This window comes from Vidua chalybeata, chromosome 16 (genome assembly GCF_026979565.1).
Source record: "Vidua chalybeata isolate OUT-0048 chromosome 16, bVidCha1 merged haplotype, whole genome shotgun sequence".
In the NCBI taxonomy this organism is placed as follows: domain Eukaryota; kingdom Metazoa; phylum Chordata; class Aves; order Passeriformes; family Viduidae; genus Vidua; species Vidua chalybeata.
Genome location: NC_071545.1, coordinates 7,379,534 through 7,393,164, shown reverse-complemented (window position 1 = coordinate 7,393,164; position 13,631 = coordinate 7,379,534). Strand labels below are relative to the sequence as shown.

Below are 13,631 nucleotides of genomic sequence, written 5' to 3'. Positions count from 1 at the left end.
CTCCCCAGCCCCTGGCACTCTCAGAACATCCTGCATCACTTGCTGCTCTCTTGACATAAAATGCAGAGCACAGCCACGCTCAGAGTCCAAAGAGGCCACTCTGTTTACCTGTGAGAACAACCTGTGCCACAGCCTGACTCTGGTATTTAGACTCCTCTGACCTCTCACAGATTTGCCTGGAGTGATTGACTTCTAGGTCCAATCCTATTAAAACTCCAAGTAAGGGTGAAAAATACATCACTTACGAATTATTGACAAAGTTTAATGCAATTTGTGCATTTTGCAGTACTCCCTGTTCAAAATATTGTGATTAGTTTGTACCTGTTGAGTGCTGCGTTCATCAAAGAATTAAACTGAGAAGAGAAGTCAATGGGTGTTTCATTAGAATCAGTTGTCATATGATTTTGAGTGATAAGAATAAAATCTGACATGAATTTGTATTTTGTCCTATTCAATTCAATATCAAAACTACATTTCAAGGCATGAGTCAAAATTATAGCAATGTCTGTTCTTAATGATCAGTTCAAACTACTGCATTAGCAATACTTGGAGAGTAAAAAGAAATTGATATACATGTAAGAAATTACAAAGTGGGATTTTTTTTTCCCCAATTCAGATCATAATTATCCCTTGGCTTTGCTTTTCAGGTGGCTGAAATGCATGGGGAGCTGATAGAATTCAATGAGAGGCTGCACCGTGCACTGATGGCCAAGGAAGCTCTGGTGTTCCAGATGAGACAAGAACTCATTGATCTGAGAGGGCCAGTGAGTGTTTGTTTATTGCACTGTAGAATATCCCTCTGGAATAGGCTCAAACACTACTCATGATGAAATATCCATTAGCTTGTAAGAAATAACAGATCTGTGAAGAACTGGCTTTGAACAATTCCTTTCCACTTAACTATTCTAGATTATGCTTTACATTCTACATTTTCCTTTCAAAGGAAAGAAGATACCCTTTTATGTTTATTCTAGCTGTAAAGTAAGGTAAAAAGCTATTTCTCTTTTGTTCTAAATGCTCTTGCAATCTGGTTTTCTAACAACTGCTACTTCCTTTCATTCTGCAGGTATTGGTCCATCATTGCATCATTATGAACTTTTGTGCTTATATAATGTTCTGTAAGAGCACAGCTGAAATAAAATGCTCTCGTGTCCTTCCCTTAATGGAATATTGGTTGTAAAAGAAAGCAATCAGTAGGTTTTACGTGCTTCTTATTTTCCCATAAGTTGCCTATACACTCAAAGTACTTTGTTTTGGCATCCTTTGCTCATAAAGCCCTAATAATGATGCTCTTTCCTGCATTTTCTATATCTTTCAAAATTACATGCTTTTACAAACCCAGAATTGTTTCTTTACAAAACTGTAGCAAATTCTAAAGGACTCACAAGGGTGATATGTTCACAATCTTCTTTCAGGATTTTGTCTTTCTTTTATTGCTTGTCAGTAATAGTTTTTTTTGGCATTTATAAAATTGAATGCTGAATTGTAATTTCCTTATAATATTATGCTTTCTTAATTGAAAACATAATAGCCACTGTGTGGAAATTATTTCTGTTTTGTAAATAAAGGTCCCTGGAGATTTAAGTCAAACATCTGAAGATCAGAGTTTATCAGATTTTGAAATGTAAGTTTCATAATTCACAAACTTTTCTCTTCATACCATCTCTGGAAAGGAGAATAAGCAAGCAGATTCAATAATTTGCTTTTCCTCTATTATTTCCAATAACTGCATTCTTAGCTGTGGTGTTCCATTGTTAAAAAGTACGGAGAGCTGCACCGTCCATGCCCAGTGTAGTTAATAATGCTGAACTCAAGGAGTTTAGATTTAGGAAGACTCCCTTGGATTGCTTTTCAGGTGCCCTAGGTCATGGTATTTTGCCAAAGCACCAAGAAGTTACTGGTTTTAGTGTTTTGGGTTTGATGGGTGCTGGTTGCTATTCATCATGTGATGGACTTCCTCATTTTTACAGAATAGCTCCTAATCAATGCTTAAAAAAACCCCAAAACCCCCACTAAGACCCCAGCCCAGATCATTCTAGAGTGTTGTGATTTGGAATTTTGCCCTTTAGTAGTCAAACTAATGAATCTTGCTTTTGTTGGTGAGGGGTTGAAAATGTAGCTGATGCATTTGAATCATAGAAATTTAGAGATGGATGACAAAGAGTGGATGGAAATGGCTTCTGCATAATTGTGTACTGCTCTTCTGTTATTTAATTAACTTTACCTGAGGTTTGTGGCTGAAAATGTTGAATTTGTTGAAGTGAATAATTTTTGCTTCATGTGTATAATCAAATGTTGTCAAATGCATGCTGTGAAAAAAAAAAAACCCAAACCCCAGAAAACCTGCAGAAGAAATTGTTTCAGTTGGGTTAATTTTAGGGAACGTTTTTTGATTCAGAACATATAAAAAAATTCAGGCAGGACTCCAATTTTTCTCTTACTTCATTTGAAATTTTAAGCTGCTTTATTGATCACTTTGATCATTATCTAAATCACTGCATGTAGTTGCTTTGCAATTGTTATACATAAATATGATTCCCTATTTGAAGTTTTTCTCTCTCCTCCTCAGATCAAATCGTGCTCTTATTAATGTTTGGATTCCCTCAGTCTTCCTGCGTGGAAAAGCTGCCAATGCATTCCATGTTTACCAGGTAAGCGAGCCAGCTGAACAGGGGTTTTGTGGAGAAGTTTCTGACTGAAATAGCACATTTTAATAATTTAAAGCTCTGCATATAATTGCATTAAATCTCTCCTGCTAATGAGCAACACCAGTAACTTCATATATATTCATCCATAGGATTGTGTTGATTATTCAAATGGCATATTTTGAGGGTTGACTTGTAGTAGTTTAATACTTTAAAAACATGCTAATAAGATGACTCCATTGGTCAGGGAGTGTAACAATTCAATATTCATCAGTAAAGCCTTCTTCAGTGTGCATTTTACTTTCGTTTTGGGGATAACGATGACCAGAAACATTGCTTGACAGACAGATCTGGTTTACCGTAGTAGCTCACTTGAAAACATCTTGAATAATGAAACAATTCTTCACTGTGTGTTATTGAACGTGTTCACATTGTGTTCTGCCTCAGGCAGGTCTGAATCTGGGGGTCTGTGCTCCAGCCTGACTTGTAGCTGAAGCATTGAAATTTTATACTGTTCCTTGATTCCTGGATTCTTGCTTTCAGAGCAGTGACCCCTCACTAGATAGAATGGCAGGATGGACTTCAAACACTCTCTAATGTGCTGTCCTAGGCTGTTTACATTTCTTTATTTTTGGATTGTTAGCAGCTGCAAAATTTTTCCACTTTTGTTTCAGCCACATATACTTAGTTCTGAACAAGGTTGCTGAAGCTTGTTAACATTCCTCTCACTCTGAATGATGTTTTTTTGTAGAATTTTGAATAATTTATGAAGTGTTGGCAGGTAGTTGAAAAATACAGGAAAACACCCAGCTTTTGGCCAGTAAAAGACAATGAAAAATAAGACTTGAGGTAATGGAAAGAAAAGCCACCAGGATGGGAACAGTTAGTAATTTGTTCAAAAAAGCACTGAATAATCAATCAAATTGAGTTGCACAGGTGTGTGAAAACCTAACTTGTTGACAAATGTAATATTTTTGTCTTTCTGGCTTTCACATATTTCTCCACTCTGCTGTCACTGGCTACAGATTCTCAAACCCAGACACAAGTCTGCCAACACAGGAATTCTTAAGAGCATCGATATCTCACTCCACCTGTTACTGTAATGATGTTGCAGCTCCTTGTCCACCAGAAGAGCTCTGGTTTCGACTGCTTCTTTCCTAAGTTGCTCTGTGTTGTTTTTCATCCTGCTTGAGCAGGGGGGTGGACCAGATGGCCCACTGTGGTCCCTTCCAGCCCTACCCATTCTGTGAATTCTGTGAAGAATTTAATGTTTTTTTAATTTTACTTGTTACTTAGTATCAAATTAGGTTACTAAAGACTTCAGTATTTGTCATGCAGTTTGACTGGACATCACTGTACAAGTGAGATTGTGAAAGCCTGCAAAGTATGCAGAACTCACATCTACTGTAGGTGTTGTGCACATTCAAAAGGAAAATGTTGAGATAAATCAAGCTTCCCAATTTGAAGGCGATTCAGAACTTTACCCAAAAATCTTCTGAAGTGAGTAGAGAGTTAGATGTCACTTGTCTTTAATGGAAAACAACTTGTAATTGAAGGCTAAGCCTCTTGAGAACAGGAGAAAAATGAAGCAAAATATAGAAATATTGTAAAGGTTGAAAATTCTGAATCTACAAAAAGATAATTTTGAGAATTTTATTAGGTTTATATGTCTGCAGTATAAATTTGTAATGTTGGGCATTTATAGTGTGCAAAATTTTGTTTACTGGTATATTTGAAAAATGTACAAGTTCTTCTGAGTATGTTCCTTTTATTATCATTTCACACTATCAGTTTACAGATGATTTTAAAGTGAAAAGTTAAATATTGCTGTCTAGAACATAGAATGTAGTCAGACTAGTTTGTCTTTAGTTACAGACAGCACAGGATAGTACAGAATTTTTCCAGTGAAGAGTTGTACATTGTCTTTTAATAATTAGGAGAATAGGCAAGCAGGAATTACCTGTAGAAGTGACTTAAAACTTTTGTAATTCTTGTTAAACTTTGATCATGACACCTGTTGAGCTTTCCTTATGTAAGAATACATGAATATCATTCCTGCCAGTTTTTGGTCTCAGTAACAGGAGTGTCACTGCCCCAGTGCCTGTGAAAAACAAGTATTTTCCCAAATAGACTTCTACAACTGTGATGAAACATTTGAAGTGAGTGCCACCTCTCTGATCAATTATATAGTTGTGTGCTTGCTGAATATATATTTTACATTTTATAGTGACCAGGAAAGCATTAATTTAGAAAGCTTCAGAATAGCTTCAATAACAGCACTGTGCTTATTAAATCTCTGCTAAAATGTGTGCTCCTGATTACAGAGACTTTGATTCAGTGATGAAATTGTTGAATTATTTACCAGGCTACCAGTATGTCCTAAACAGGCCCAGACTGGGAGTCCAATTAGGATAAATGATTGAGCTCATTTCTGAGAGTCCTTTTATTCATAATAAACATTATTTTTACTGCCTTATTATTTATTTCTCCAGTGGCAGAAAATTAAAATGCTTGTATAACTCTTTGTATCAGCCACATGAGAAAGGACTTGTGGTATATCAGTATAAAGAAAAGCAGCAATATTGCAGAATGTTGGTGTGAGTGAGATTATTACCAGTGCCTTTTGGAGTCCACATTTCTCTGGGAGAACTTGAGTGAACAGATGTAAAAAATGACTCTTGGTTGTGCTCGTTAATGCTGAGGAAAAGACATCAAATAAACTTTGGAGAAAGCTAAAGTGTGCCAGCTGGACCAGGCAAAGTTGGAAAATTTGGTTTGGTTAAGCATGATTTTTAGGTTTGCTAAGTACTTATGACTGTACTTAAAGCTAATTAGGAGTGAGCCCTCAGGTGCTTAACCCGACTGAAAATCAGATCATACATGTGATACTATCAAGGTAAGAGGTTGCTACTAAATGAGGGTGCTACGAAAGGGCATGAGCCTTGGCCATTGCTTTTCCAAAGGCAGTTCATGTGAGTATATTTCTGAGATGGCTTGATCTCTTCTGCATCTGCTATTATTAGAAAGCTAAAGAGATTGTCCTTCTCTGCCCTCCTCTGATGAGCCACCTTGTTACCCTTTGCTGATTTGGAATTGTGTGTCTCTGGAGCACTTCACTTGAAGGAGAGAGCAGGACTGTGCCAGGGGAGACTTGCTAAGTCACACTTATTGTTGATGCACTTTAGAATTGTTGTGCCTCTTCTGTCCCTTTTTGCTTATAAAGAGGTATTTTGTAGCAGAAAATACACTACTGTGTACATACCACTTACCTTGGAAATGGCCAGAACAGGGTGGAAACAATTGCAGAGCATCTCAAGTAGTTTGAAAAATGATGAACCTATCAGTTCCATAGTGTCTATTATCTGTTTTCATGGACTTCAAAAAGCTTCTGAAGAATATAAGAATTAGAGAAATAAATATGGGTTGCTGTGCCTCCTCAAAATCAATGCCAATTTTGCACTTGTGCTTCTTAAACCAGGAAAATAAATTAATGACATGTTAATTTGCATATCAATAGGGCCTGACTTGGACAGGATGAAAATAGACTCCTGCAGGAGTTTTCTTATTGTGCTTGCTTTTTAAAATTTAATTTTATGTTTTTAAATTTAATGTAGATTTGTAATGCTGTTTTGAAGGGCATTTCAAAGCATTTCTTTTTGTGTCATGTTAACATCTGTTTCGGATGTTCAAAATCAGTGCATTTTTCATCCTTAAAAAAACCCAGATGTTGCTCTTCAGTAAATATAGCAGGAAAAGTTTCCAGCACCAGCATACTTGTCACATAGTTTCACCCATCAAATAGTTTCTTTAATTTCTGCTACGGGTTAAGGATTCTGGACAAGCTCAGAAGTAAAACTGTGGACTCTGAAAGCGAGCAGCATTTTGTAATTAATCCTATTAGATGTGGAAATTTCAATCAGACCTCTGTATTTGTAGAGTTACACTGCACTCTTGCAGCAATTTTTAACTGGTAGAATTAACTGGTTATGAATCTTGAGGATTTCAAAACAGGCTCTGGAAATGTAGCCAAATTTTATGCTCAATTTGAATGGCTGAGTTCAAGGGGACAGTTGTGAGCAGCAGATAATTCAGTGCCCCAGTTTAGCACTATCTGCTACTGTCCTAAAAATTAACAGAGCTGGGGCTCTGTATCATTCAGCTGTGGATGTTAGAACAATTAGAGGGTGTATAAATTTTAGGGGAAAAGCTATTTAGAATTAGATGTGCACTTCAGTGCAGTTATTGAGTTCAATTAGAAATATTTTTTTGCTTGTTTTCTCAGAATATAAAATAGTAACAGAAAAATGCACATTTTATAATCTCTGTTCACCATGGTGTTGTTATGGGTTATTCTCATTCTGGATTATTCCTTGTGGAGAATAGCAGACTGTCTGTTTTAAATGAAATGCCAGTAGCAGATCTTATTGAATAAATAAAGCATAAATCTCTGCATGCAGTGCACCAGGAATTCAAAGGTGAAATAGCTGAAAAGTGACTGATAAATGGCTTCTGGCTTGCATACCACAGATTTTAAAGTAGTTAATCTGGCATAATTTTTAAAAGGATTTAAGGAGATCTAAAAACCAAGTTGTTACAAATGATTAGGAAAGGGATAGACAAATAGAAAATGCTATTATGCTGTGTATAGTCTCTGGTTTATCTGTGTGCAGTCTAACTCCTCTCCAAAGAAATATATCAACTGCAAATAATATGGGTGAAAAAAAAAAAGATTTTTCACTGGAGGAGCATATTAGAAATTCTCAGCCTGCATGAAAGGCAACCGAGAGGGGAATACAATAGCAATCTTTCAAATCATGAAGGAAATTGAGACATTTTTAACTGTTTCAAAATGCAAATTGGAGCATCCATTGAAACTATTGCCTTGCAATTTCAAAACAAGTGCATGACAGTGGTCATATGTATAATATGGGGTAATAATGGAGCTTTTTGTGGGTCTAGAAAATAATTGAGCTAGTTAAATTGAAGAAAAATCAATCCAAACACAAAGATGTGACTTCTTTCTAAGGAAATCCCTAGATAGTGATATTTTGGAATAATAAATACCACTATACCTTGTGTTTATATTTAAGTGTTCTGGATAAAATACATTTCCTAATTCTCCAAGGAATTTTCTGAACTGTTGAGATCAGTGTACCTTGCTGTAAGAGCAGGATGCAAGAAACTTGGAGGTCATTTTAACTAAACATGAGTTGCCTTTGTAATGTTATGCTAAAAATGACTAATTTAGTCCTAAAATGGACTATTAGGTCCTAAAATGGAAATATTAGGTATGATTACAAAATATCTTTCCTTCCAATGAATGCTTATTTTCTGTGCATGACAAGCGCATTCTAAATGTTTTCGGAGCACATCCTCTCTATTTGTACTTGCTCAAGTTTGTTTTGCTTCAGGTTTAGTTCTTGACTCCTGTCTTGCCATTCATTAGCACTGACAGATTACTAGTACAATTAATTTTGCACCTGAGTAGAAAAAAATAATTAGATGACCAATTGATGTCTTTATTACCAATCAACAAATCATAATGATTGTTTGGACTTCAGTGGATGAAATTATCCAGGCTGTGACAGGAGCTCAGACTAGACACTCATAGCCATGTCTTCAGCAAGGACCTTAGGCAGTTATCCAAAGGAGGTTCAGAGGCTTATTCTCTTACAAAGTTTCTGATGGCTATTACTGAGTGGCAGACTAATTAGTTATAAACATTACAGGACACAGCCTTATATGGAGAAATTAATTTGTTTTGTGTGAAGTCACACTTAAGGAAGCCTAGTCTGTTAAACAGATAATTTAAATACTAGGTGACTTTTTAAAGCCAGGGTCATGGTGGCAAAGGTCTTCCTTTCCAAACAACCTGTTTTCTCTAGTTAGAGAGAAACAAGCTAGTTTCTCTAGGTTGCTTTCTCATGACTGCTATATGTGATCTCTGCAGTTTGATACCCATCTCTTTTGTGTGGCAGACATTGTTCACCATTAGAAAATAATTTCTTGTCTAATATATTCATGGGCATACAGACAGAATCTAGATCAGAATTTAAAAAAAAAAAGGCATTTTCATTTTACCTCTAGATGGTGATAGTTAGATGCAGTTTTTTTAGCGTGTGAAGCAAGTTGATTATTGCAGTAATATTATTTTGTCATATTTCTCAACTGTAGAGGATCTTGTTTTCTGTATACATGTGGATACCACTTTCCTGTGAAGTGTACAGCAAATGCCATTAGTCATGCCTTTTGTTGCTATAATTATCAATGCCTGACACTTAAGATAATGAAACTGAGATTTTATGATTCCTAAAGTGATATCAATATTTAAATGGCTTCTTGCAAATCCGCCTTGTTTGCAGAGCAGTGAACACTTTACGTTATAAACCAAATAAGTTTAAAGATTAATATGCTAATCAGACAAGACTGCTACTATTTGCATATGAATAGGACACTCTAAGACTATAATCAATAAACATTTCTTACAATTTTTTTATTCCTTTGACTATCTTCAGTCTTGCTGTTTAGTATTGGCTGACATATTTGCTTGTAATATTTCTTTTTATTTTAATTTAAATGATATTTTAAAACCTGTTGTTTTCCTCTGTGCTTCCTCTGTGAAGGAAGAGCAGTACACTTTCCTTTGAAAGGGTTTTTATCACAGGATTATTTAGGTTGTTAAACACCCCTAAGATCATCGAGTCCAACTGTTCCCCAGCACGGCCAAGGCCACCAGTAACCCATGTCCCCAGAAGCCACATCCTCTTGGCTTTTCTCAGCAGCTGTGTGTACCACCACTCCTGGTGTGGGCAGCCTGTGCTGGACAGCCCTTTCCATGAAGGTTTCCCTGTCATGCCACGTAAACCTCCCCTGGCACAGCCTGAGGCTGTTTCCCCTTGTTCTGTCCCTGTTCCCTGGGGGCAGAGCCCGACCCTCCCTGGCTCCAGGCTCCGTCTGGGAGGTTTGGAGAGTGAGGAGCTCCCCCCTGAGCCTCCTTTTCTCCAGGCTGAGCCCCCCCAGCTGCTCCCCACAGCACTTGTGCTCCAGCCCCTTCCCCAGCTCCGTTCCCTGCTCTGGGCACGCTCCAGCCCCGCAGTGTCCTTGCAGTGGAGAGGGAAGGATTTTCACAGAAACACAACTTAAAAGAGATGGAGGAGAACAGTATCTGATACCCAAAAATATTTGAGGAGGACAGTGCCCAGAAAATACTTTGAGTGAGAGATGAAACAGGGAAAGCACAGTCCAGGATGTTCCAGCTGGGCCTGTTGACCTTGAATTTAATCACAAGCCAGCATGGCCTGGGAATTTCCTCGAAGGTTGAAAATGGAAGGCAATGGACTGGCAATTAAGAGTTGAAAGGTAAGCAACAAACTAAACCCAAAAAATTAAAACCAAAGTTACATTTTATTTTCCTGATACATGATGAATTGGATGACTTCAGCAGCTGCAGAGCTAAGCAGGCAAAAAGGAGAAATAAATAGTCTAATCATATTCCATTTCAGTGCAGCTCAGGGCAAGTAGAGAAGAAAATGAACTGGAATGATTGGGAGAATTTGAAAGAAAGATGCTCATGGCATTTCAGAGTGATTTGAGAGTACGTGAGCCAGAAAGGTCGAATATCCCACTTTTTCTGCAGTGGCACCCAAGGATGTATCAAAGAAGTATAAGAGGAAGCATAAAGCAGAAAAACTTTTAGATAACGGGAGGGGGTATACAAAGATGAGATTAGTCCTTGGAGACTTGTGTAATTATTTCTTTTTCTAAAGGAAACAGAATTACAGCTTAGTACGTTGATTTGTTTATTGAAGTGCTGGATGCAAAAAATCCTAGGAAAGTAAAAGTAGAATTTCTATTTTCAGAGTATTTTGTAAGTACTTCTGAAAGAAGCAAATAATTTATATTCAATAAATATCTAAAATAAATACTAGTTATGTTATGTATTTTAGAAACTGATTGATGAGATGGCCTCCTTTCCATTGCCTGAGCACCCACAATATTCTATTTGGAGAAAAAGGCAGCACTATTGTCATTTTACCTATTTTCTCTTGTGCAGAAATGTCTTTCCCTGCAGTGGTTGTTGTGCATTGCAATGACTGTGTGGTTCAAAGTTCATGTTTGTGAAATGATGTTAATTATCTTGGGTAATTATAAGTCATACTTCACTGTCTAAAGGAGCTTATTATGCTACTGAGTGATTTTTTTTTTTTGGTACTGATTTGATTTGTGTATAAAAAGACAAAAAATACTGATTCCTTGCAGCAAAAGTGGAGGCAGTGCTGCCTTTGTTCTCTAGTGGCCAGTCACTTTAGTGCTGTTGTGGTGAATAGAAGCAGAACTGTGACTGCAGAAGCAGTGATCATGACTCTGCATGTCTGTAATTGAGTGGATAAGCCTAAAATTAGTGACATTTTTCTTTTTAGTGGAACAATATTGGCTGTTTTTAAGGTTCATGCTTTGGTATGTGTTGTATCATATATTTGACACTGTATTGTTTATTTTTATGAACTAAATAACAGAAACTTGAAGATTTAACATAAATTATGTTCAAGTATTTGTAGTCATTGTGCGAGTGGATAAAATGGTCATATTGAAATAAAAGCTTTTTCACTCGAATTCCTGTTATGTCTCTATGGCACACAAAAAGCTGATCCTATCACAGCTGAAAAGTTTCATTGTTCCATTTGTTTTTTATTATGCAGAAAATTCTAAAATTGGATCATTTTCAAAGGGGGAACTTAACCATAAATGCAGGCCTGCAGCTGTCTCAAAATATAACTTGCATTTGTATTCATTTCTCACACTTCAGAGGTAACTTTGGAGAATTGAGCTTGAATTTATATTCTTAACAGAATCCCGTTGTCCTGAAGTGAAGTAAAATTAAACTGGTTCTTACTTTTTTTCATGAATACTTTTTACTACTTCTAAATGCTTTGAGTGCAGAAATACATAATTTTGATAAAACTTAATTAGATTGAAATACATTACTCCTATTACATAGTGTGCTTTTCTAACAGGAAAAAAGATAATTCCAATCCCCCGAGAACAGTTATTTATTAAATGGTAAACTTTGATCAAAATCTCTCTTCATGCTCCTGAATAATTGAGATGTACATTAAAGTTTTACCAGAGTTTTAAGAATTAAAAAAACTTTATTATCCAAGGTATAAAACTATGGACTAATGATACTCCAAGATTTGTAGTGTTATTTAAAAGTGAATGTAAGGGAAACATTCACCAGTCAAGCTTAGCTGCGTTAACTTCAAATAATAATGGTGCCAATTAGCATGTTCTGGTTTTGTGTTCATGCTGATTGGGTTGTCCCTACCAAACCAGTTGCTAATTTTCCTTTTTGTTATCGCATGCTTGGGCATTGGTTTGAAAGTATGTAACAAACAAGAGGATCTTGTGAGGGAGCAGAAGTTAGAAATACAGTTATACAGTAGAATTACAGTTATACAGAGGTAATAGCTTTTCTCTGACCCTTTTTTTTATCCCCTTGTAATGCTTACTTAGCTGGTAAATGTCACAGGAGCTTCCTTAAAGTAGATCAGTCTTCTCTTTTGCATTCCTTATGCTGTCCATCATTTTTTCCATGCTCAAAAGTATGACCTTTTCCGGCCTAGGACTGATTCTTTACAGACATTCTTGGTATTCTCTCTGTCCTTTGAAGTGTTCTGCTGCTGAAATGTTCTGAGTTCTCTTGTATCTTGGGCCATTTTTATATGTTGTTTAGTAGAGTTTTCACTGCTCACCTTCCTTAACATTATTCCCATCCCTCTGGATTGGGACATGGACTCAAAAGGACCTTGACTTCCGCACTTTTGTATTTGTGGCGCTCCCATCAATAGAGTTCTCTTTCTTAGAATTCATATTTCATTATGTATTCAGTCCATCCTTCCAGGAAAATGGGAGCCACATTTGCAGGCAAGATTCAGGAGTAATTTTGTTTGGGGAATATCCTTCCTGATGTTTTATCTGGAGTTCTACAGCATGGATGTCATTGCATCAGGAGAAGATTCTGTAATATCTCAGTCAGTATCTCTTGCTGCCAGCTGTGCTGGAGAGAGACACAAAAGTGAATCCTCAATATACCAAATTATATTTTGCATCAGAAAAGAGAAGCACCTACACGGGACTTCTGCAGATCAGAAGGATGAGTGTTGATTACAGGCATTTTGTCTGTGTACACTGGAGCTGGAGCAAGTTAGAATTTTGGCTTTTGTCCTTTATTTTCCTCAGGCTTTTATATGTAAGAGGTGATGAGCTGTGTCAGTTGGTACCAGTCTGTTACAGGATTTGCTAACAGCATTTTTGGCTCAGAACTGCTTAAAGATTCTTAACCTGTTAAGAAACTTCTGGCTCAAACCCCAGTACCATGGGAGCAGGATTTTTCATTTCAGTATGCAATCATTAAACTTGTGCTTTCACATTGATTCTCTAAAGATTTTTGGCATTTCAGTAACATTACATTAGCAGGTAGTAGACTGATAAACACTATTAAATTACTACTGTTATTGCTATTGCGCTCCAAATCTCTGACTTCAGACATGTTTGTGATGAGAAAATAACAGACTAATTCATTAAACATACTTATTAACTGAAATTTTTCTTAGAGCTGCTGTAGCTCTTAGCTACAGAAAGGTTGCCAATCAATTGTTTCACAGGAGACCCAAGGGGAAAGTGCTCCTAAATTACGAACTGCAACTACTTAATTTGTTTTATATTCAAGACAATATTAAAGTGAACTCTTTTGTCTACAAATAAATATTCTGGCAGTGATTATGATTTAGTCTGTACATTTTCATTACCCTGAAAATTATTTAAGTAGGTTAGGAATTGGATGATATCAGGAAAACAGAGTCATCAGAAAGGCAATGAAATTATTTAGAGTTGTTCTTTTAAATTGATCTAAGAATAAGCCTGAGGGCAGTCATTTCAACCTTCTATAACATGGCCCTAAGATAACTATATGCCTTCAGTGACTAG

General features: G+C 36.5%; 1 protein-coding gene across 1 annotated transcript in view; it reads left to right on the top strand.

Annotated features, from left to right (window-relative positions):
* SNX29 (sorting nexin 29) overlaps positions 1-13,631 on the top strand; it is a 101,773-nt gene that overhangs the window by 39,854 nt on the left and 48,288 nt on the right. The window contains exons 16-18 of the mRNA XM_053957206.1: positions 648-764; positions 1,569-1,624; positions 2,570-2,651. Of these exons, the coding sequence (XP_053813181.1) occupies positions 648-764; positions 1,569-1,624; positions 2,570-2,651 (255 nt within the window). The remainder of the gene's footprint in view (positions 1-647; positions 765-1,568; positions 1,625-2,569; positions 2,652-13,631) is intronic.